This window comes from Seriola aureovittata, chromosome 21 (assembly GCF_021018895.1).
Source record: "Seriola aureovittata isolate HTS-2021-v1 ecotype China chromosome 21, ASM2101889v1, whole genome shotgun sequence".
In the NCBI taxonomy this organism is placed as follows: Eukaryota; Metazoa; Chordata; class Actinopteri; order Carangiformes; family Carangidae; genus Seriola; species Seriola aureovittata.
In genome coordinates, this window is record NC_079384.1 from 4,755,151 (window position 1) to 4,780,554 (window position 25,404).

General features: G+C 41.7%; 2 protein-coding genes across 2 annotated transcripts in view; one reads left to right on the forward strand and one right to left on the reverse strand.

Moving 5' to 3' along the window:
- Positions 1-998: 998 nt before the first annotated feature.
- On the reverse strand, positions 999-16,681 carry frmpd2 (FERM and PDZ domain containing 2). The gene is made up of 30 exons (XM_056366642.1): positions 16,551-16,681; positions 16,056-16,219; positions 15,530-15,595; positions 15,246-15,425; positions 15,029-15,104; positions 14,287-14,374; positions 13,782-13,938; positions 13,483-13,554; positions 12,671-12,845; positions 12,440-12,575; positions 12,192-12,330; positions 11,373-11,525; positions 11,075-11,260; positions 10,796-10,955; positions 10,496-10,694; positions 10,193-10,293; positions 9,799-9,879; positions 9,603-9,710; positions 9,009-9,125; positions 7,782-7,963; positions 7,447-7,545; positions 6,350-6,443; positions 5,993-6,078; positions 5,608-5,803; positions 4,105-4,319; positions 3,193-3,259; positions 2,963-3,100; positions 2,727-2,832; positions 2,421-2,523; positions 999-1,333 (listed from the first exon to the last, which is right to left on the reverse strand). Exons 1-27 carry the CDS (start codon positions 16,669-16,671, stop codon positions 3,063-3,065), a joined length of 3,456 nt encoding a protein of 1,151 aa, XP_056222617.1. The 5' UTR covers positions 16,672-16,681; the 3' UTR covers positions 999-1,333; positions 2,421-2,523; positions 2,727-2,832; positions 2,963-3,062.
- Positions 16,682-20,830: 4,149 nt separating this feature from the next.
- The window catches only part of mapk8b (mitogen-activated protein kinase 8b), a 28,352-nt gene continuing 23,778 nt past the window's right edge, over positions 20,831-25,404 (forward strand). Inside the window, 1 exon segment of the mRNA XM_056365715.1 lies at positions 20,831-21,131. The gene's annotated coding sequence lies outside the window, so the exon portion shown is untranslated.

Consider the following 25,404-nt stretch of genomic DNA (forward strand, 5'->3'; position numbering starts at 1 on the left):
ATAAAAATTACTTTAAAAAACCGTAACGACTCCACACCTGCCATGAAGAAGAAACATCTCTGATAAGTTTTTCACTAATATAACAACAAAAGTCTCTTTTCTTAAAATCATGCTTTTCGTTGCAACCCGTTATTGACTCAACACAACACTTGGCACCGTTAACAATGGCTCGACTCCAGCATGTTCATCTGTGGTGAAGGACCGGTTAGCGCTCGATGAAATGTTCCCCGGTGTGTGCAGTCACGCACCTACAAGGCTGTAACAACACAATGCAACTGCAAACAATCACATTTGCATGTTCTGTATGCTAAGTCCGACGGTGAAAAGGGCGATCCACACCCTCCGATCCAAACAATTTACATATATTAAACATGATTCAGGCCTTACACACTGAGTGCTGGCTTTAAAGTATGTAGATTGCACAGATCCAAATGTGAGGAAGGTCTTTTCTCACACACACAATATGTAGTAGTGTGATTTAAATTCTTTTAACTTTTTGCATATTCCACAACTCATCCTGCAACCTGTAACCTCCCACCCCCCCCACGTCGGACTTGAGGACAACAGGGCGACAGTGATGTCAGCAGAAAATCTGTCCCCACCCTGTCTTACACTCATCAGTCATCACCACGTGCAGCGACCTTAGCAGAGGCTGTAGAGGTCACGACCACGCTGTCCATCTCTGTTACCACGTTCATGCATAAACACAGGCCAGTGTATGGGTGTGCAGGTCCGTCAGGGCGATTACACGCACACGGAACAACACACACATACACACATGCGCACACGCACAGCCTCGTGCCGACTCCTCTGGCATAATTAGAAACATTTGGGATCATTTGCAAAAGGAACACGAGCTCTGATGGGATCCAGATGCACTACTAGGTTTCACCGAAATACAGGAACCCTTATTTACGAGGGGCCATTACTGGCTCCTCACCCAGGGAGGTGTGTGTGTGTGTGTGTGTGTGTGTGTGTGACTGTACTTGTACGTACTTCTTGTTTTGTCCAGATACTAAATGAATGTTTGGATGTGTGGATCATCCATATTCAGGTCTCTGACTCAGACGCGGTTTAATGGCATTTGTTTTTTTGAGAAAATGACAGGAAATTAAAAGAGAAAGAAGTTACCATACAGAAAAAACCTTTTAATGATATAAAAATGGCATTCACAATTTTTGCTATGTCATGTATTTCTACATACAAGTGAAGTGCTTATTTAGTAAACAAGTGCATTCTGGGTGGTATTCTGCATATCTGTAATGTTCCTGTGTCCTTGCAAAACTCTTTCTTCCTCTTTTATTGTCATCCGAATTTCTTTAGTTTTGCTTTCCTGTGGAGGAAAAACATGAAATGCTGTTAATTGTGGAATTAGACCCAACACTAACTAACTGTTGCTGATTGCAGAACAGAGAGGACCAGTGTTGTTACTTGCAGCGTTATGCTGCCACCTTGTGGTTAACATAGGAAGAGTCATTAGAAGTCATTGAAGGTTGTTGCTGCCTTGATGTGGTTAAATTGAATTGAGAAAATGGTTATGTTGTGGTTCAGATGTGGTTGGGATCAGGTGAGCTTCTGGTGTGGACTGGATTTCTTTCTCTGCTCATAAATGTGGAAGGATCCCGTTCATTCATTCATTGATACTGTTTTAATGTAACTGAACACACCAAGAGCCAGTGTGACAGATTTTCCTATTTTCATCAGCGAAACACAGAAGTCCTCAGTAAAGCAGGTGCTGTTGCTGCTGTGCTGTTTTGTCTCTATGAAAACTGTGATCTGGTTTGGGTGTAGCAGCACAGGTCTTCCTGACACAGTAAATATTTTAAAATAAAACGCTGTTAAATCTTTCTGCAGTTGTGTGGGAATTGCAAGACGTTGTGTCATTTTTTTCATACTGCAAATACTGGGCTCCGGCTAGTGATATTACATCAGACCCCTCCCATGTTTTATCTGGAGAGTATCAGCTTTCGACATCAAACAGAAGAAGAAGTCCTGCAGGCTAGACTGAACAGAGTACAGGACTCTTTTGTTCCCCAGTCTGTCAAACTGTTAAACCAGAGTTTGGTGTGTTGACAGGACAGGAGTCAGATTACACACCCAGCTAATGTGCCTTTTTTTTCTCTTTTAAGATCTGTGAAGGCTGAACAGGAAGTACTGATTATGAAGGCAAGTGATAAAACTAATAGCATTGATGCTGCTTAGTTGCAGGATAATGTCTGATGTAATGTAGTGTCTGGTTGCCTGACTACATGCTGTGTTTTGTTATGTATGTGCTGTAAGACATCGTAACGAGGTGAAGTCAAATCAGATCAAAGGTTTGTTTTCTACATGAAATGAACGAAATCAAAGAAAATGATTAAAGAAAAAACCACCTCATATCCAGAATTGTCATTATATTTTCTTGTTATCCAGCCACTCACCTTTTTATCCAGCTAGTCTCTTCACAAACCTTCAGGGTTTCACAAACTACTACCACATTCACCCTCAGTGCGTTCCTGGTCCATGTTGGTTTCTTCAGTCTGCCTGTAAAACCAAAAGGACAAAACGTGTGAATGTGTGTGTGTGTGTGTGTGTGTGTGTGTGTGTGTGTGTGTCCCTGTCTAGTTTGTTAGTGAGAGCGAAGCACTAACACAGGACAGAATCTGATTTCCATTTGTTTCTGATAATGTTATGTATCCTCTCATAATCTTATTAGTAATATTTAATATTAATATTTTGTTGTGTACCACGTCTTGCTGTGTCGCCCTGAGTCGCATCATGTCAGGTCTCAGCATGTTGAGTAAGATTTATCCCTCTGTTTTGCTGCACAGCATTAACTAGACGTCCCAGTGTCTTTGTGACAAAGACAAAAAAGGTGAAAATAGGATCAGACGTGACAACACACACACGCAGTATACAGACCCATCACAACATGTCCTGTCAAATCACATCACATCATGTCACATGGTGGAACATCACTGACCTTTCTGCAGGGTTTGCATCGATTGATTAGATCAGCTTAATGCTCCTGCGCTCTGATCGGAACAGCCTCATCGGCCGCTTCTCCGTCGGTCCAACATCACTCATGTGCCAGTGAGCTGATCGATGGAAGGCAGGATCCCTACAGAAAAACACACGGACAGATGAGTAGAGTAGAGAATGTGTGTATGTGTGTGTGTGTGTGTGTGTGTGTGTGTGTGTGTGTGTCTTTACCGGGGGCAGGCCGATAGAGAGTCAGTCGAACCTCAGGTGGTGAAGTCTTGAACAGCCTCAGCACCTTCTGCAGAGATAAGAAATAACTGTTAACAGAGCTTTAGATTATAATGAAGCTGCTGTTTGTACTGGGTATTTAATATCTTTAAAATGCATGATTTTCATGCTCAGGAAATTACAAACATTTAGTAGAAATTGTGTATTTCCATCCATATTTATGTAGAATATGGTCAGAATATTGGATCAGTTCGGGATAAAGAACTGGTGCACTGATTCCTGCTATATGAACGAGTATTTATATTCAAGTGTCATAAAGGTGCCAGATACAGATTATCTTCATGTTAACTTCAGCGGCCGGAAGAAATCAAATTCGAAAGCAAGCCAACACATTGAACTGTGTACGTATCAAACACAAGACGTCACATACTGAGCTCTCATACGCTGATGAGCTACGTCAAATGTCTTCAGTGTAAACATAAACCGTAATCTACATTCATCTGAGTCATACAATAATACTACAAGGCAACTTTAAACAACTCTGCATCCCTTGCCCATGGAAAATTATTAATAATAAAAATTATTTATAATACCAATAAAAGATTGGTTTAGTAAATCTATTATCAGTCATGTTAATTAATCTGTTCGTACTATTTTCAGCCTTTTGCCTGCACAGTGACCAGACAGCAACCGAGCAACAATGCGTAGCTCTATTTTGCCCTTTACAACTCTAGAGCAACTCCAGCTCCTTGCAGCGTAATCACATTATTACAGTATGCATTGTAACCAAGACCTTTACGAGGCTTAACCTGATTTAGAACAGCAGAGTCCGACAGGATACTTATTCCAGTTCCAAAGGTAAGATGATTTTCTAAGGTGAAAACCTGACGTGAACTGTTTGAAATCGGCACATACCGGATAGGACAGCTCCTTGACTGACTGGCCGTTCACGGCCAACAGGACGTCTCCCTCCTGGATCCTGCCGCTCTGCTGAGCCGGCTGGCCCGGGAAAAGCTGCTTTATCCGGACCAGGCTGCCAAAGTCCCGAGTGGGTGGATCTAGCTCGCACATCAGGAAGCTGAAGCCTAGCCCATTGGCGTTCTTGGTCAGGGTCACCTCCTGGATGTTGTCTGACGGTTTGGTAGTGATGAAGTGTACATGGAGATAAAGGGGTGGATGGAGGGAGGGAGTGGAAGGGAGGGAAAAGGAAAGATAAATCTGATTATGTGAGGTTTAAACTTAAATATAAAAACGAATAAACTGCAAAAAAAAACAGAAAATGTACTGTTCAGTCATCCAGCTTGAGAAATGTCTTATTAAATGAATGCAGAATTGGCATTCGGTGTATAGTCTTGGACCTTGTTACTCCACACAAGGATGCAACAAGGTCAACACAACAGGGGATTGGGGGAGTGACGATAATAACTTTCCCAATGGGAAAGTTAGACTCTTCCCCGTCTTAGCTTCGTCGAGCTTCCCTTAAAACCCATAAAGCTGCAGCGTGTTGTTTTGTGTGAGGACTAAACAAAGCGAATATCATGTTAATCAGTGAGATTTAGAGATGCCGGACCCCGTATTGGAAGCAACCACACAAGCGAGGTGCAGTTTGGGGTTTCAGTATTTTTGTCCCCAGAGAAAAAGATGTTGTCATCATAGGGACATCATGAAATCAAGGTTTGTTTTTTCAAGAGTAAATGAAAAATATTCGCTCGTCAAAGTAAAGCCAATTGTCACTCGCATGTCCTCTTCAGCCTCCCGAAGAGGACATGCGAGGATGAACTGAAAAAGAACAGTAGAATCAGTTTAATGTCATTGTGCTGAATAGAAAATTATCCAGTTCAACTGTTCAATAAAAAAATACACACACTGCGTTATGGTACAGAAAAATGAGCGACAATACGGGTCTGTGCAGAATTAGGCAGGAGGGACATTTTGAAAATCTAGATGTCAACAGATACGGAGTACTTCTGCCTCACGTATCTTGTGTTAATGGTTGATGATGTTAAAGATGTCAACCTCTACGCAGGAGGAAATCGACTCCGTATCACGTTCGAACTCTTGATCCACTGTGTGATTTTCAGCGGAAAGGACAGGGGGAGAGATGTGGGATGACAGATATAGAAAGAAGGGCCGAAGGATAAGGAAGGCCAGGGGGATAAGAAGAGGAAGGGCGGGGTCAGTAAAGGGAGATCAGGATGAAAGAGGAGGGAAGTGTGTGAGAGTTCACCTTGAAGCAGTCGAGACTAGCCTGACTGCCTGGTCGGCTCTTAAAGACCAAACAGCTTAGAGTTGACAGGTTCTCTCACGAACTCCCCCAGTATAGTGTGACGTGAAGTTTCCCAGAAAGAGATAATGGGCTTTCTTTTTGTGTTTTGTGCACTTAAGTTAAAACCCAGTGGTCTAGCTAAGGTGTCCTACCATCAGTGACAAAGCTGTATTCCCTGGCCCGCTCACTGTTGGCGTTTGGAGGGGTGCTGACGGACGAGCAGCTGTTTTGTCTCGGCTGGCTGCTGGCTGGACCGGGGCTCTGACTGAACACGCCGCCTCTGTTGTCTGCACCGAGAGAAACCCGACGCACGTTCATCAGCTCCCTCTCCACAACCAAGCATACCACCTAGAGGAGAGGAGAGGAGAGGAGAGGAGAGGAGAGGAGAGGAGAGGAGAGGAGAGGAGAGGAGAGGGGGAGACGAGGATGTGATTGGGAGGAGGCAGGAAACAGTCTGAGCAGGAAGTTACGGTTAATTAAACATTATCATCGCCTGAAATAAGTAATCATGGGTTTCTAATGGTCCTCTCACTTTACCTCTCCGGTTTTACTCAGACAGTCCACAGCCTGCTGATAGGTGAAGCCCTGGAAGCTGAACCCATCCACCTCCAACACTCTGTCACCTGCAACAGAAAAAGATGGGGACAAATAGACAAACAAAAAGATTCATTAGCTTTAACGATTTAATGTGTATTTATCTGAATGCTTAGATTCCTGCTTCGCTCTTATCGTTCATTCTGCTTTGAAAGCGTCGGGTAAACGCCAACACACCAAATTTCCCATCATAAGTGAGTGTTAAAAAAAGCTGTCTACAAATCAAACACACCATTACCGTACCAGATTTATTTCCACAAGGACACACGCAGGCTGATATTGATATTGGAGCTGTAATACCTGTATGTACACGTCCGTCTCTCTCAGCAGCTCCTCCGGGGACGAGGCTCTTGATGTAGATTCCTCCATTAGGAAGGTTAGTGTTGACGCCACCCTGAACAATCAATGACGGAGGCTTTTAGTTCAACTTTCATCAGTGATATACTCATGGTAGGGAGGAAAAACACGGTGTTTAATGCAGTGTACTTTTACTCAAGTACTTTTTTTTTTTTTTTGAGGTACTTTACTTTTTCCCGCTATTTTAAACTTCTACTGCAGGGAATTATTGCACTTCTCACTGAGTTGCATCTCTCTGACATCAATATTTACTGGTTATTTTGCAGGTCAGGTGACACTTTACACACAGAATCCGATGCACTGTTACAGATCAAACTGCCCAAAGATGTATGAGGTTGTCAAAGTCAGCTATTTTTGAATAAGGCCACACGTGATAAATGGTTTATGAGCTGAAATGGCTTTATAGATATTAAATCATTCAGTAGGGCTCCATCCAAACACAGGTTGCGCTACAGCTCATAACGCAATGGTGATCAGTGGAGTAATACATACCTCTCTCTCCCTCTCTCTCTCTCTCTCGCTCTCTCTCGCTCTCTAATCTTGTCATACCACAGATCTTAATCAGATTGAGAGGGTCAGACTTTGTGACCCACTGCTGAAGAGGAGTTGCTCTTCTAATTGCGATTTTCAATTTTGCAGGCTTGGATGCCTAACCGATAATTTTGTGAACAGAAAACATAATTTGTTCCGCTTCCCTCATTGTCATATTATCTTCAAGATGAAAAGACGTCTGAAACCCATAGAGGCTTTCACCATAAAGTCAAGCTTCCAGTATAAGTTTGATTTGTGTAGGTTAGCAGCTTTATGGCACATAAGGAGTTCCTACCTGCCCAGATACTGTTAAATGCAGTGACATCAGTGGGGGACAATAATGTCTGAGCAATGGCAGATTTCTTCATTCTACCTTTGACAACATTAACAATAAGTGTAGTTTGTTTCAGTAATCAAATATCAAGCCAAGAAGGGAGATTTTACAATGAATACAACTGGTGCACTATCACTTATCAGTCAATGCGATTACAAATATTTCATAAACTCACAGTGATGCTGATGCCCAGACTTCCTGCGACCTTGCTGAGCTCCACAGTGATCTCCTCCAGCTTCACACAGTTTACAGGGGGAGACAGAGAGCAGCTGTCCTGAAACCAGCACAGACAGAAACAGATAGTTCAGGCCTGAACAGAAAAAATAATTTAAAAAAGGAAGCTTGTAACCTTGTTATATTTGACAGGCCACCGCCACTGAATAAAACACAGGAGTTATTGGAGATACAGTAGGTTCTTTGTATTGTTAACATTAATACTGACCTCTGAGTTTTAATCCTGGGTTTAAAAAAAAACCCCAAAAAACACCTGAACCACCACCATGATTCTACCTGGGCGCTGAGGCCTCGGACTTCACAGGGGACGTTCAGCCTGTTGCCGGTCTTCGGCGTCATCAGGACTGAAACCATCTCATCAAGGTTGTCCTCCCCTGATTGGGCATATGTCATCAGCGTGGCCTGGGATTCGTAATTCCTCAGCACAGGGGAGCGCACACTGTTGGGACTGAGGGAGACTGGAGGCAGAAATAACAACGTTAATGTTATACCTCAAAAATAGTAGGAAAGTAGGAAATCTTTAAAGTGTTCATACGCTGTAAGAGTAACCAACTATTCTTCCTCTTTTGTTGTCTGACGTGCGTTAAATGAACAGTCTTGCTGTGAGTTAGATGAGAAGACTTATACCGCTGCCACCAGCCAGTTAGCTTAGCTTAGCACAAATTAGCTAGCTGTTTCCCCTTGTTTTCAGTCTTTGTGCTAAGCTCAGCTATGTTTGTTGTCGCTTCAAGCTTTAGCGTATGGATACCAGAGTGGTATTGAGCTAATTCTTTCCCAGAATTTATTTGAGAATTGATCTGAGTCTAAAAGACCCGAAGAGAGTTTGCTGTATAGAGTTTTATTCATTTTTTAAAGGAAGGAGTAGACATGCTACAGAAAACTAGCCTTCTGACACCTTTAGCTCTCCATCAGTCATGTGACCCGCAGTTCGCAGGTGACACTGGTCCAACGGGAATTTAGCGTTTAGTTGCCGCTGGAGTCAAGCTTCACCAGAAGCCCCTGTTTCCAGCTTTAATGATACTGTAAGCTAAAATAAGCTAAGCTAAGCTAACAGGCTGTAGCTTCGTATCACCATATAGACAATTTATGTTAATACTGTTAAACATTTGTATTTTTATGATGGAATTGTCTGCACCCTTGAGGGTAAAATGAGTTCATAAAAGCAGACTTTTTGCAGGAGGACAAAAAAGGCGAGAAAAAAACAATGTAAAAGCGCAATGAAATACATTATTGACATATTAATGTATAAGACAATGAACAGCTAAACAGTACAACTAGGAACACATGCTAAAAGAACAAAAAAGACACTGTTCACCGCTCAGAAGAGGAATGAATGCAGATCTAATTTTTACATTTTATTCATTCAGAGCAGGTGCATCAGTAGAATGAGCTAATTACTAAATCACCCATTACTCATGCAAACAAAGAAGGGTAAAGGTCACAGCCACACTATCCTCACACGCATACAGTAACCACACGCTCATACACAGAGAGAGAGAGCACCTTTTGGCTGTGAGATAATGAGCTGCACCTCCTCTGGGCTGCTCTGCATGACCTCTGTTGCCTCGCTAAAAGTGACGCCCTCCAGGCTGATGTGGTTCAGAGAGATCAGACGACCACCTGAGGGCAAAGGTCATAGTCAAATGATGCTGGTGTCCAGTAACAGTGGGGAAGCGAAGACCCCCACCACCACTTCTGTACCCGCGTGTGACCCCGATGGCCTGTGATTGAGTCCCATAGACACCTCCCTGCACCCTCTCTGTCCTCATTTGCGCTCTCCCACTACACGGCTTCTGCATCCACTGTCTTAAAACAGCAGGAGGTGTTAGATGAATTCAAAATTAACCCCTCTTCACGGTATAAGTTTGGAGTTTGCTCCAAAATTAGGTAAAAGTGACACCTACACTTGCAGAATAATTGAAAGCACTGAAGTAGAACAAATTAGAGCTGTTTTTAGAAAGCAAGAAAAACTTTATTTATATTAATATGTGATGAAGACAAAGCAAAAAGCAAAGTTCTGCAGACGGTGAAAAGTGGAACTTCAGTGAACACAGTGTTGTGGCGGACAAAGCGCAAATGATCCACGTGATTATCTACCTGGTTTGATGCGTCCGTCCTTATCAGCTGGTCCACCAGGCACAATGGAAGCAACAAAGATGCCCAAATCATAACGGCCCACAGTGTCCTCTCCCACTATCACTATACCTGGGTGGGCACAAAACCCTTCAGTCATCACTTTTCTATAATATCATGATTTAGTAAAAAATCATGTGATAAAGTGTGATCAGCTTACCGAGGCCAAACTTTGGGTCTTTCTTTAAGGAAACACATAAGACTTCTCTCTCTGACGATGACCCCGTTTTAGTTGGGGTTTCTGTGAGATACATATTGAAAGAAAACATCAACATTAACTCACACTGTAGACATGTGACAGTCAACTGGGGCAATCCCCTAAAGCATGAGGCACCACCAACAGTTTTGTTTATGATGGAGCAAAGAATAATAGGCAACCAAATTAAATGCTTTTGGGAGGGAAGCTTGAGTGTTTTCCCTCACTAGATAATAGCGTCTGCCAAATGAATACATGCCATGTAATGTGATGCTTACTAGAGTACTTATGGTACACTATCTGGCATGTGCGGGTTATCGGTTAAGGAAGGTGAGCAGTACTCTGGGTTATACTAGACCTCGAGCTGCTGGAGAACCAGACGGGGCTTCAGATCCGCTCCTCTGAGAGAACGCTGGGGAACGCATACCAGTGCTGCTGCGCTGACTGCTGGAGCAGGTGCTGCAGAAGACACAGTGAGAAAACTATCTTCAGTGAATTTGTTGTATCTTTCGGAAAGTCTGGAACAAATTGTTTCTCTATGAATAAATAAAGTTGTTCATGTTGCCAACAGCATCAAAGTGAAACAACTTCAAATGTAAGACGTTCTTGTTTTTCTTTGCTGTAGTTTGTGGTTGTGGAAACCGCCGGATGAACTGTGTACCTCTGCTCGTTGAGGCTCTGGCGCTGCTGTTTGACGCGAGCCTCGATCCTGGCTGCGATGTCGTCACACAGTTTGGTTAGGGACTCATCCTGAGGCGTGTTCAGACCGCTGTCATCCTGTGGTGTCTCCGAGCACGAGAAGGACTTGCGCCGGCTGCTCTGAGCACGACACACAGCTGCGTACTGCACGATGTTCGACACTGGAAAAAAAAGCAAAAGCAGAGAAATATTTAGTCTTCAGTAACTGGATGTCGGTTTTGCTTTTTCGTGAATGTCCTCTCCTTGTTGAGGAGTGACTGACCTGAGACCAGGCTCTGGCTGAGCTGGCGAGAGTTCATCTCATTGTTGAACTTGTGCTGGGCTGAACACAGGTTACACAGGTATTTGGCTATCTTCGACCTTTCTGTGATGAAGGTGTACTTCTTCTTGCTGCCACGGCTCTCGACTACAAATTTACGCCTCTGCAGGAAAAGGGAAGAAAAAGTTCCACGTTTTTTATTTTGGATCCGATTTTATTTTGCAACTAATTTGAGTTTCATACACAAACGGATTGAAATGACAATTTCTTCATTCCACTCACGTTAGAGGAGATGGTTGCCGTCTCCCTCCAGTAGAAAGTCTGACTGGTGGATCTGCAGCCATCTTTAATCTCAAAGACGATGAGTCCTTTGGCACAAACCCCGAGGATAATCTCTCCCTCTGAAGGCTTTTTCTCACGCATCACACGGTGGAACAACACGCCGTATTCAGGCAACTGCTGACACCCCTAACAATAGAAACAGAAAGAGGAAACAGTGCTTCATATGATACTAATTGTAGTGATGGTAATAAGTACAGCCTGTTCAACATCATTAGATGAAATTTCGCTTCTTTGCCACCTTGAGGAACTCGAGCTCTGATTCGTCACTGAGCATCTGAGCGTTGTTGGTATGAAGTCGTAGCAGCTCCTCCTGAACGTAAGGCAAGGCACGTTTCTCCATCACACTTTTGGAGACATACTGGTCAGGGCGGTAGTAGTTCCTACCATACACCTAAACACAACAGATCAAAACGATTTATTTATATAATCCAATGAATATATTCATACAGATTAGCAGGATATGATTTTAAAATTGCATTTTAATGATGGAGAATTGTAAAATGCATATAGATAGGGCAACAGAAGAGTTATCATCTGTTTTTTCCCTCAAAAAGCAACCGGGCTTATGGGAAATGTAGTCTTAAAGATACAGTGGTATTAGGTGACCACTTGTCATGCTATTACAACTGAAGAGACAATTATAATCTGACAACCTTTAGATTGTTTCTGTCTTTAAAGGTGCAATCCACCTGTGAAAACAGTCGTATAATGTCTTCTGTGTGTAAGGAAATGATCCCTGATGATGTCACAGTGATGTCAACAGGGTTATCTCAGTCTGGGCTTGGGGACAAGAAATGTATAATTAACTAACTTCACTGGAAACTAAGAGTATGGAGTTTCAAATATTCGGACATTCCCATGGCAAAGACGGAAGATGCTATTTATGGGAAATACAGGATTCAGTGCGTCTGGACCTGGACCTCTAAATGTCAGGATTTCTCAGACTCTGCTGCTTCATCATCCATATTGTGAATCACCCAGCTAATGGAAGTGCAATACTACGTTGCTGGACAGTTCTTGAGGAGACAGTTTTGAAAATGGCTTTAGTGTGCGCGACCTCAGGCATGCAGTCTCCATACTCCGTCTGCAGGGCCAGAGCCCCCAGGTACAAAGCTGTCTCCTCGTGGCAGGACAGCCTGTCCTCCAAAAGGTCTCTCCTGAGCTGCAGGTAATACTGGTGGCGGGTCTGTCTCTGCCTGATGGAGAAGACAGCACACATTTCAACGATTCTAGACGGCTTTACAAGACACGTTTTGTAACTGCTTGTTTTTGATAATGACATGAGAAAGAAAGAAAGATACTCACAGAAGAAGTGAAATGTCGTTGACAAAGAATTTGACCCTGAAGAAAAGAACAAAGGTGGCTGTAGGCACTTTCTTCCAGCTATCTGGAGCAACTTTGGAAATCTTGGTGTCATTGTCCACGAAGAAAAACTCATTATCTGACCGGAGAAGAGAAACATCCGAGTCAGTCAGATACATCCATTCAGTCATTCACTCACTGACTCATCTGTCTTAAATCTGTCTGCTTCTTTACCATCAATATAAGCAAGGCCAAAGTAGAAATGTTCCATCAGGTTGGAGTGAGCCACAATCATGTCAAAGACGTCTCCTCCTCTGGATTTCACTTCACACTTGACTAGGATCCTTTGACTGTTTGGCATCACCACACTCAACTCTCTCTGGGTGGTTGGAGATTTCCCTTTCTTTGACTGCCAAAAACAACAACAACAACAACAACAACAACAACACATTTAAAGAAAGAATTTGTGGTTCATTGTTTTTGGTAGTCAGTAAAAAACCCTACCCTTGGTTTGGAAGGTGATGCATAAAATGGAAAATGCTGCTGTTTCAGATTAATAAGCATAAGGTACGACATTTAAAAACTAGGTTCTCAAGGACTCGAGGAGGTTGTACAAAAAGATGAATCACAAACACTCTCCTTGACTGAAAGGTCAAGGTGAACCCTTCCCATATCTGAATGGACAAACACACCATTTGCTTGGCTGTTGTTTTGCTAAGTATGAAAGAAAATTCGTTTCTAAAGAAATTCATGTCACGCAGTTGAGGAGTCATGCTGTATTCTATATTTACAAAGACTGATTTAAATTGGTGAAGGGGAGATTCAAGAAGTGAGTCACATCATCTAAACCACTCCTCATATTTCCCTGGTCAGTCCAACTTCCCACTGACCGTCTCAGAGAGAGAGAGAGAGAACAGTCGCAGTGGATGTCCTCCACACACATCAAAAAAAGTCACTTTAAATTAATATAAACCTCTCCAAAAATTCACAATGACAGAAATTAGTCTGTTTTTTTTGTTTTGTTTTGTTTCTTCTCAAGAACTCACCACGATGGATCCAGGCAGCTCTAAGACAACTAGCGGCTCATCTAACATTCTGATAAACTCCGGGCCCACGTCCTGTGACAGAATGGAAATGGGAAAGAGAAAAAGTGAATATGCTGCCAAACCAGTCTTGGTCACATAATCAGGTTTGTATCTGTTGTTTAAAATGCTGCAACGCAACGAGATGTGAAGAATTAGCCAGAAGAATTGCAGACAAAATGCACAACGTTACCTTATTTCCTTTACCCTTTATGTAATTTCATATAAGCGTCAATGTCAGCATATTAAATTAAATTACGCACCTTGGCTTTCTTGTCATTCAGACTCATTGTGGACTCAAACTGCGCGAGGGATCTGAAGTTGGCGTTACGATTACCATCCATGTATGGACTACAAGGGCTGCGGTTCAGCTGCTGCCAGCTGCCGTAACTCTCTCTGTGTCGACCTCCCGAGGGAATCCTGGGAAAAAAATTGAGTTTTCCATTTTCAGTCTGATGGGAGTCGAGATCTGTCACTCATGAAAAGATGGCTTGCAACCAGACAATATATCTTTTAATTGCATTCGCTTTGTCAAAGAGTCCTTTGGGTGGTGGTTGTCTTCCCAGCACAGTTTCTGTCTCTTTTTCCACACTGTTTTTAGCATTTAATCAACTACTCAACTGTGACATAAACAACATATGATTTTAGAGCATTTTATTCGTAGCTACTTTGATTCAAGCGTGCAAAATGGGTTTATGCCAATGTATGAGGCGCTAAAACATGTCTGTTACGAGGTGTGTAAAATATATTTGGACACAGACTTCATACCCTGTGGGATCGGAGGGATAACACGCTCCTGAGAATGTTCTAGAAATCTTCTTCTTCAGCGCCCATGATGAGTAACTGAAGGAGCCCCCTGGAAAACAAATTGGTATGTAAAACTTATATCCACATTATAATATTACACCTACCTACTCTCTTTCTTGCTGATAGTTAGATGAGAACATTGATGCCATTGGTTAGCTTAGCTTAGCTTAGCGTAGAAAAAATAAAAGCTAGAAGCAAGAGTGGGCGACTGGTACTGGTGCTGGTAGTTGGATTTTGTTTCCTATGGACAGAGTCGGGCTAGCTGTTACCCCATGCTTTCAGTCTCTATGTTAAGCTAAAGCTAACTGACCGCTGGCAGTTGCTTCAAATTTACCATACAGACATGAGAGTGCTATATGAAGCTACAGCCAGCAGCCAGTTAGCCTAGCTTAGCACAAGACTGGAAATGGGGCTATTCTTGGCCTGTCCAAAGGTGAGAAATCTGCCCACCAGCACCTTGAAAGCTAAAGCTCATTACTCTACACAATATATCTCTTTTATATCATTTTTTAAGTATATAAAAACATGTTTAGGGGATTAGTGCCAGACTTTTTGAAAAACTATATACGGTATAACATGTTATTGATCGAACAGAGAGTGGTATTCATCTCATCGTCTAACTCTCAGCAAGAAAGCGAGTAAGTGTGTTTCTTAAAATGTGAAACTAAGGCCTCAAATCTGACAGAAGGGATCAGTATCTTACTGTGTAATCTGTCCCTGACCATTTGACTGCGGTCTGTTAGCTGGGATCCATTTTCAGCCAGGGACACATGATCAACCTGCAAAGATATCAGCTCAAGCAGCAAGCAGAGAATAGGTGCTAACTAAATTAACTAAATTAAAACTACTCAAAACCAAACATGACCTTAGCTTAAACCAAACCAAATCAATCAACCGCCGCCCACTTGGCGCAAACTCACCGAGTTTCTGTAAACATCTTCAACCAGCTGTCTAATGAGGCGTTCAGCAGGAGGCAGCATCGCGGCCTTGTGGTGAAGCTCACAGATCTCCAGCACCGTCAGGAGGTTGGTCCTCCTCACCACCATGTCCTCACACATACTCAACAGCAAACCATCCAGCTCTGCACTCAGCTGGACCGGCTGCATGGACACAAGTGACAGGACAACAGATGATGCACTGAAGTACAAAGAATATGCAAGAGTGAGTTTGAGCAAGAGGTAGAAGATAAGAAGGAAGAAAGTACCTGATTATGAGGTAGATGATAATCAACGCACCAGTACAGAGTCATCCCCAGTGAGTACACGACCATCTGATGGAAAGCAGAACAAGTAAACACTTTGTCTCGAGTTCTACTGTATGTGCGTAGCTCATGCTATTAACTGATGCCTAACAATTTTTGCATTTTGTGATTAAAAGGTCACCAAAATGTTTTGAATAATTAGAGCACATACGCAAAGACAGATAGAGAAAAGTAAAAATAATCATTTAAATATAACTTGTTTATGGACCTGATTTCTTCTTATTTCTTTACTTTTTGTCGTCTTAAAACAAATCAATTTCACCTTTATAAACCTTTATAGTGTGATCCTGTTATAGGTTCAATACATCAATCATCAGTCTATGAGTGATTCATTTTAATGAGTTTTTAGAAGCCTAAAGGGATAAAACCAGCCAGTGTTTCACAACAAAACATGCAATTACATGTAGAAAAGATGAAAAGTGAATACGAGATGTCCTCAAAACAACTATGCAAGTCGGAGTTTTCTGACCTTTTCAAGTGCAGTCCTGGTGGAGGCTGCGTGAGAGTGCTGGACCTCAGGAGCCGTGAAGGAGGCCACGTCTTCGTATCGCACGCAGCTCTTGAAGGCCAGACTCCCATTGGCTGACAGCAGCATCGAGCCTGGGCTTAGCACACTGCACATGTTGCCTGAACCTGACCAGAGAGCAGAACAGAAGCCGGTGACATTTACCAACTCCGAGGATTTGATAACTTTCGCCTTCGTCATATAGGGTTGCACATTCTGTGAAAGCATGCCAGATGGGAAAATGAGTTTGGTGAAAGCAAGTATGAGACTATCATTAAAAGAGAGCAGAGAGGGATGAAGAGGTTAAAGAGCTTTCATACGGTCATATGAATACAAAGATTCGTGGTGATACATTTTAAACTCATTCGGTTTGGATGCTCTTGAACGCTGCCTTTGAACCACACTGGTAGCCAGGTAACAGCTGGATCTGGGAGGAAATTGAAGTTGGTGAGTGGTTACCTTTTTTGGAGATGTCCAGCAGAGCCTCAGTGGTGGCGAGCAGCAGACACCAGACCTCATCCTCATCCAGCGGTGAACCCCGGGCCTCCAACACTTCTGCCAGGGTCACAAACGTACCCATCCTGCCAGGACACACACACACACACACACACACACACACACACACACACGACATTTACATTGACTGAGCAATTTTTGATTTGCAGGTGACACCAAAAATTTTTCTTCAGAACAAAAATGTTTTCTGTAAGGGAAGAATACAAGTTATACGTCCATTACTACATGTTTATTTAAAGGAAAGGGTTGATAGCAAGAATTACCCAGTGACAAGAGTCCCATTGAGTTATAGGCTACATCAGACACAGCTTAGAGGTCAGAGGTCAGAGTTTCAGACAGACAAGCTTAGGGTTAAGAGGAATTAGATCTAATAAGAAACAAATCCAACTCTCCAACAATGCTAACTGCTTTCATACTTTCCCTATCAAAATAAAATAAAGGGGAAATAAAATGAAAGGATGTCAACATCTCGCTTGACATGAAATAAAATAAAAATACAGAATATAGAGGTCTGAGCTTCAGTGGATTCAATTTCCTTTTTGGTTTGACTAAAGTAAATCGATTAAAAGACTCCAAGAAGCTGCAGTTTTAGTTTTCAAAAGATATTTATTTCTAAATTGTGTCTTTCTTGTTTGTTAAATTGTATTTTTTCTCTACTTACTGTATCAGCCTGAGTTTGAGTCTGGTGTTGAGTAGTTTTAAAGCTCTCATGTTCTTACGTTAAAGGACCTCTGACATTATAAATTACCTTGAGAGGATTTCAGTAATTGACTACACATCATTAGTTCAGATGAAATTAATTACTTCAACAAGTTGTTAAAGCGCATTTCTTGATTTGCATACAGAGTTATTAGGATATTTTAGAACGTATTTGTTTTTATCAACTAGGTGTATTAATTCCTTACAGTGCTTCAAGTTTTTTTTCTGTTTTATTTGTTTGCCAGTAAAAATCAATAAATGTGGCTTTTTTCATTTTTCCATTTATTAGTATTTTTGTCCATTTAAGAAAATAATACATTGATTAATTGATTGATACATTGGCTACGGGAAAAGAATGTTGAATGTTTTCTCTTGTAAAAATATACAGAGTCCTGTTGATGATTGATTATTTAACATCACCATGGGAGGAGAAACATCTGCAATCTAATTTTACCACATCAACCGTTTTATGCATCTGTTCCCGTAACTTGACAGTTGCTCTTGTCAGGAGACGTTTAGATTAGAAAGATTACTCACAGAATTCTTAGTGGCTTGAACCTTTTGAAATAAGAACAATCACCAGATGGGCAAATACTTCTAGTAACTTTGCAATACAAGAATCACCACACTGTGCCATGACAAGGCGCCATGTTCAGCCCCACTTATCTTTGCTCAGATTGCGTGGCACAAAACAGACAGAAGACCAAACTGAAGTCACTCTCTCACGATGGTGAATATAAGCGGAGACTCCAGTAACAACAAGAAAAAGAAAAACTTTTGACTGATGAGCCGTTGCAGTTTGTGGTGTTACTTCGCTGTAACTAACATCCCTGGTGGCTTTAGATAAAGATCTAAATCTGATGAATAACTAGATTATACAACACAACACTTTGTATTAACATGATTCTCATTAACCCCAGTAACTTGGGTTTTCATCATGTGTTTGACTATCAGATTAATGTCCGGATGTTGGTGTGGAAGCCTCCAGGAAGTCTCTTACTCATCACCTTATTCCTTCTCTTTTAGGAGGATAAGAGGAGGAAAATGCAGAATGTTGTTAGTGTGCATGTCCATCTTGAGTATTTTACTTCTTTATATCACTTTAATCTATTTCAACTTAATTAGATGTACAGTTTTAATTACTGCTGTTGGTATTTCTGCTGTTTAGACATTGCTTTGCATTCATTCTGACACACACAGCACAGAATTACATCACTGACAGAGACCACGCTTGCCACTGTAATTTGAGACGTTGCCAAATAACCCAGCTCTGTTAATCAGGTTATGTGTACTCTGATTTAATTCAACCAATTTAGCCACGGGCGAGGTGTCTGTAGCTGAAATAATCTGTGTTTATGATCACATATAATATAGATCTACAAGTTGTTTGAAATTACAATATTTAGCTAATTAGGCAATAATGATGTCAATTGAAAACTAACTAAAAAATGCTAGATAAACACAGTAGTGTGACTGACCAGGTGTAAGTGTGTATGCCAAATTCCACTGCCACCCCCTTCACACGGAGCGTCTGACAGTGATTTTAGTCGTGAAACACATGTTAACTCAGTTGTAGAGAAACAAAGCAAAACTAAGGGTCGACTCAGTGGAATTCTTTAATTCATCCAGGGAAATCTGATTTGAGCACATGCGCTCTTTTTAACCAGCATCCTGCTTCTCACTCACGTATGAGTTTGAGGATTTTGCTCAATCTCACCATGCGACCCTGCAAACTAACCACTGTCAGTTTTGATTCCAGAGGGAAATTGAGTTGTTACAGCAGTTGACATAAAGAGAAGAGAACAAAAAACATGCTGACTATTGGTAACATGTATTGGTTACAGTCAGTGGATTCTAGGCCTACAGGTGGTTTGACGAGTAATGTTCAGACTAAAAAGAGTATAACTTGGTTTTTACAAATTATGTGGCCTACCTTATTTCATCCAGTATCTGAAGAGATTCTTCTTAAGTTGCTTCAGACATCCGCCACTCTAATCCGTCCTCTTATACATCCCGTGCTGCCATTGCACCCACCTCTCCCTGGTCCGAGTGCTATTGTCTCTCATGGCAGCTTGTCACACAAGACAGATCAATTGTCTCTACAGAAAGAACACATCAGCTCCATAACATAATTTCGTCTGTGCTACCAACTAATGACGTGTTGTTTCTGCGTTTTCCGTCATTTTCAACTATTTTTAGACTGGGGACCATAAGAACATAATTGGATTTGCAGGGCAGGCTAACGGCAGATGGGGCAGCAAAGGACCAATCCATTGTAGGCGGCACTGTGGTAATCTGATGTTTCAGCCACAAGTGACACAATAATTGTCCCACTTTCTATTAGCGCCTTGCATAGATTAACACACAGCTGACTGGCTAATACATATGGCTCTCTAAATATCTAGATTTCAAGGAACATGCTACACATTTATATTATTTATATTAAAGTAAGAATAACCATAGTGTTGTGCATTTAAAAATTAGATGGACGTAAAAGTATGAATTTAAATTTAAATGTCAAATGTAATTAAGTATCAATGGTCAAAGTACTATTTTCAAAAATGGATCTTGATGAGATGTAACACTGATGTGTTAACATATATGTAATATGTTTCAGGTCATATAGATGGGTGTAACTACGCCTGATGTCTGTTGTGTAATATAAACTAGAAATTTCTCATCTTTTATGTGATTTCTTAGTGTATATTTTCCATTTAAAAACATGCAAATAACAAGTATAAATTCATTCTGTTCATTCTCAAAACTTACAGCAACAGGCTGCTGTTCCTGCCCAGGTAAACACACAAACCCATAGCTGTCTAATAAATGTAGTGCAGCAGAAATATGAAGTAGCATAAAAAGAATATATCCAAGTAAAGTACATCTACTGTACAAGTATAGTAGCCTACTTGAGTACATATTTATTTTCCAGTATTAAGTAAGAAGTATTATGAGTTTTAGGGCCACCAGAAGGACACATCAGAGAATATTAATTTTAATTATTTTTAAAAAATAAAAAATATTTTCTTGTACTTCCTGATACAGTTTAAACAAAAACTGAATGTCAAATCCTTCATTAGAGTAGAATGTACTGCAAACTGGGAACTAATCTATATCTACGAAATAAAACAAGGCCTTCCTATTATTCATTCCAGATTTTATATGAATAAGTTATATGCTATATAAGCCAACCTATACCTTATTCAAATGAACATATATAAAAGTTTGATTTCCCAATTTAATTTGTTAGCTAACTGTTAACATCAAAAAGAAAAAATAAACCTTTACATACTGTCTTAAATGTTATCTCAGTTGCAAAACATGTATACACGTGTTTATGTATACATTACATATGTGTATTATATATTTGAAAACATTTTCGGAAATACACATAAAAATATGTGTAAAATATTGCTATTTCCCCGTTATATGCAGTGTCATTTCAAAGCGTTGCGAAACCGTCGCTTCCGCTTTCCCGGTGCTGCTGCCGGGAACGCGCAGGCGGTCTTGAACGTGCCCCTGGTGCTCATTGTGCAGCCGAGGAAACATCGCAAGCTTCCGACGACGTCGGTATGAAATGGCAGAAACTGCTTGTGTCACGGAAGCACAAAGATTAGGTTACGTAGGAGCTACACATGTATTTTGCGATGATCCAGACCTGCTAGACTGAGGGAAACGGAACTATACCCGGAGGAGAAAAAAAAAGGGATTAAAGTGCTGTTTTTCACCGAACAACCAAAAGAAAAAAACGGCCGGGTTGTGTCTCCAGCAGCGGGCAGCGAACGGCGACTGCGGGTCGACACTGTTGGAATTAACCGGAGAGGGGTGAGCTCGACATATGGATTTTTTTTCTCCATGTTTGACGTGTTATTGTCAACCGTTGGGGCGGGGGGCGGGGGGGGGGATGGGAACAGCCAAATTCGGGTCACACACACACGTTACGGTGAATAGGTGTTACTATAACATACATGGTAAGCACCACAGCAGGCAGGACAGGTCTGGCCTAACTGGTAAAAGGCAACCAGACTGAGGGGCTACACTGGGAAGCACACTACTGTAACCTGTGATATCGGTGCTACACACGTTAGCCGTGCTTTTCACACTGTAAACTGCGAACCGGGTGGTGTTGCCAGTCATACGACTAGTGAGAGGTGCAACTAAAACGCGGTGACCCCCCAGTCTGTGGTCACTAAAAGACAGTAATATTCAGCATGTAAACACAAACCATGAATACAGCATGTTTTTCTTTTTTTTTTTTTAAGCTAGCATCCGTTTGCGGATACTCACTGCTGTGAAAAGCTCTCATACATATTCATATTCGCTTGGAAGGTGAATAAACTCAATTCCTGCACTGTACACTGGGCATAGGCGGGTTTACACTGGTTATTATACTGTGGCAGCATCACTGTTAATTCATTAACAACACAAAAGGCTACACACAAGGCTGCAGTCTTTCTGTTTGTGTGGTGCTTATGTGATTTACACGGATGCTAATCTCTCACTGATTTAACAATTGAAAGATCAGTGTGAATATCCTTGCATGGCAGTTGCATAATGTTGCAGTTTAGGTCTATCTTTCTTCTGCAATCAAATGGGCAGGTTATAGTCTCTACCTCTACAGTATAATAACATCAGCTATCTTTATCAGGCCAGAAGATCAACTGTGAAGTTTTATAATCCATCAAATTATCTGTGATATTTACAGCTTGGTCCGGTTGTCGTAATTGTCTGGTCAAAGGTGCGCTTGGCTGACAGTGTCAGAAGTGTGCATCCTGGTCATACTATCTCACATATTCGGGTGATGGAGCTCACAGACTGCACTGCACATTGCTAGCTAGGTTCACCGAACAACCTGCCAAGAGGAGAGCGACGGTCAGCCAAAAGCACCAAGAAATCTGATTCCTGCACCAAACGTGTGCGGTGGCCTGCAGAGAAGGGCAGGATGATGAACAATTTGACTTTCATTTTACTCAATGACTGAAACACTGTGCGACAGTGGCAGTCGATTTCTCAGTCCCTTCATGATAAATTGAATGAGCTGTGTTACTATTTGTGTCCAAACTCCATTAACAGGTCAGTTTATAGTACCCACAGGTGTATGTCATTATTTGCCTTAGTAGGTAGAGTTATTACCTGATATAAAAAAAAAAAAACAGGCTTTTCTCTGGAATGTGCTGGTTGACCGACTCTGACCTGGCGGCCAAGATCAGCCCTGACACACGTAAAACAAACAGAACAGCATGCCACAGTACAAACAGTCACGGGTGAGGGCAAAGACAGTTTCCTTGAGAAATAATCATCCCTGTCTTTCCTCACCTTTGGAACATGTTCAGATTCTCTCCTGAAAGATGTGATGTTTCATTTGTTGTCTTATCTGTCCTTCTGCAAATATGTTTTATGCCTCTCACAAAGCTGTTCAAATAAGTCATGTTGACAAGGTCTGTGTAGTTTGTGATCACCCTTTTATCCGCAGCAGCCTATTACGTTTGAGGATGTGATTGTCGAGCTTTCGCTCTCCATTCCGAGTGCTCGTCTTTCACGTCTAACTATCTGAGGTTTGATGCCAAAGCAATATTATGCTTTTGGCGACTCTGGTATGACTGCATGTCTGAATGTTAGGTAGCTAATATATTTCCTAATTGCTGCGTCTTCTTTCATGATTAGCATTTTAGCTAAGATTATAGGTACTTTGAGCTGAAACACCCCTGGTTTTTCCCCTCCAGACAATCAGGAGAGAAATGTGGTTTATGGCCTTTGCTGGTACCAGTGTGAGGCGCAGAATGTGCCCTTATGGTCTCTTATCAGCAGCAGTTCTTTGGCTGAATGCGAGTGGTTCACTGATAAAATCCAACTGTCCTAAATAGCTAGTGGACTCAATCATGGTTGCCCAGATAAAACAAATCTGTTTGATATTTGCAAGAATCTGCATGGTAGAGTGACTTGAGTGAAAGAGGAGCAGACCTGTAATAGCCAGTGAAAGACAGATCAGCTCCCAGCAGAGACGGTGTGATGGACAGCTGTGGGGGAGAGGGTAGTGTAAATCTGGACAGGACTGCCAAGGCCTGCAAAAGCCTCATTTGACACTTTTTGACATAGTTATCTGTCTTTTTCTGTCTGGTTGTCAGAGGTATTAGTTGCTCACAGTCATTTATTTCAGTAAAAAGCATCAGTCTGTGATGTAGCTGCAGTTGTGATGCGTCAATGTGTACATATGTGTAAGAGCTGCAGCATTTCTGAGGGATTGCCAATAGATCTGAAGCCCCGACAGTGTCATGTATTCATCAGATGGATAAAATATTGCTGTAACCAATGTACAAACACACAGAACACACTTGATTACTGCGCCAACAGCTTTCACACATCCACTCATTTATCCGTGTGCAGCCCTGGCGGTATAACATAGTGTGATGGAGGGCCACACGTACACGATTCTCTGCATCCGACAACCGCTGAATTGGGTTGACAGCCCAACACACTCTGTCATATTGCTCAGCCCCGTTTGCACATGCAGCTACAGATCCTCCGGTCTCACAGTAACCCTGATATGTGCGACTCTGTCTTCACATGGGAGAGAATATCATGTCACACCATATGCTGAAGCCTAACATCAGTTTAGACATATTCTGCAGGTTATAGATAGACCTGCGTGTACTTGGTACAGCATGAGTACACTCCCTCTCCTCCAATGTGGCCTATATTTGATTTACCAAATGACATTTTCGGAAAAGCATGTTAGTAGTGCTCAGATGTTATTTCTGATCGCTTTGCAGCCATACACCACTGGCAAATGAGGCTGACATTTTTGCTGCTGGGTGGGTGAGCCTACAGGTAATTTAAAAAAGGGTTTAAGTTATTTTCTGTAAGGTGTGGGTACTTACAAATCAGCAAGGGTTAATTGGGTGGAACATGGTTAAAATGAATGCAGGCGACATATGAGGTGGAAGGTGTGAGGTTTAATCTCTATGACGTGATAATGAAACAGCAGCAGGTGGTGGAGATACTTTAAACTTTAATTCAGTCTTTTTACAGCTTGCAATTTTTTTTTGACATTACAGTTTCAGTTTGGAGTCAGTCATGATAACCTGTGTGAAATATGTTTTTAATAGTCTGTATTAGGGGTGGGTGAAAAAATGTATTCATATAACAATTGTGATTTTTACCGTCTCTGATTCTGAGTCGATTCACAAATGCAGAAAATTGATCTTTGTAATAACATTAGACAAAAGAGGAACTCATGATGACGCGGTGCAGTACCGGACGGTGTACAGCAAACACCTACTAAAATAATCTAGTAGTTCATCTTCAACATAATGGGACAAGCGTTTGGATGCATTTTGTGTTTAATGACTTCATAATTATCTTCGTAAGACAAAGGAGAAGTATTATGTGAATACTTTGTGCCCTATCACCTACAGACTGATGTCAGTGCAGTGGAGCACAAAAACTATAATCTAAGACCAGCTGACCAACACACACTGCAGCACTTTGCGAATCTACAACCAACTGCAGCAGGGCGAGGAAATGAACTCAGTCCATCGTCTGTTTTATTTCAATAGCCCTGCATCTGTACAGCCACTTGGATAAAAATGGCTTTCCCCCCCCGTACTAATGTCAGAGCAGAGAGCCTGTTCTCCACTGCTGGAGACATAATGTTAATAACAACACAGAAGAGCACTCTGCTTTTTCCCTTTTCACCCATTTACTACAGAACACACACACACACACACACACACACACACCAACTTCTGTTTTTCTACAAAACAATCATCATTTCATTATTTTCATATAGACAGAAGACTGCTTCTGTAAGATCCTTCCATGATAATGCAGTTAACCTAAACGAATAACTTTGAAAAATAACGCAGCATCCTCTCACACACCTTTCTCAGCTGTCAGACAATGACCCTCATGAAGGCCGGTTTCATTTGCAGCTCAGTGGGTAAAGGACAGGAGTCAGTGGTGTGGCACACAGTGCACAGGAGGAAGAGCCAAAATGCAGCTCCCCTCTTTCTTTCTTTTTTTTTCTTTTCATTGAATCGAGTATCGATCCTGAGTCGAATCGCGACACAGAGAATTGGAACTGAATCAAATCATGAGA

Coding starts and splice junctions, on each gene's coding strand:
- frmpd2 (XM_056366642.1), bottom strand. CDS start 16,671: ATGGGTACGTTTGTGACCCTGGCAGAAGTGTTGGAGGCCCGGGGTTCA. Junction 16,220..16,550: donor GCTGGACATCTCCAAAAAAG/GTAACCACTCAC, acceptor CTCTCTGGTCAG/GTTCAGGCAACATGTGCAGT. Junction 13,939..14,286: donor TATCCCTCCGATCCCACAGG/GTATGAAGTCTG, acceptor TTTTTTTCCCAG/GATTCCCTCGGGAGGTCGAC.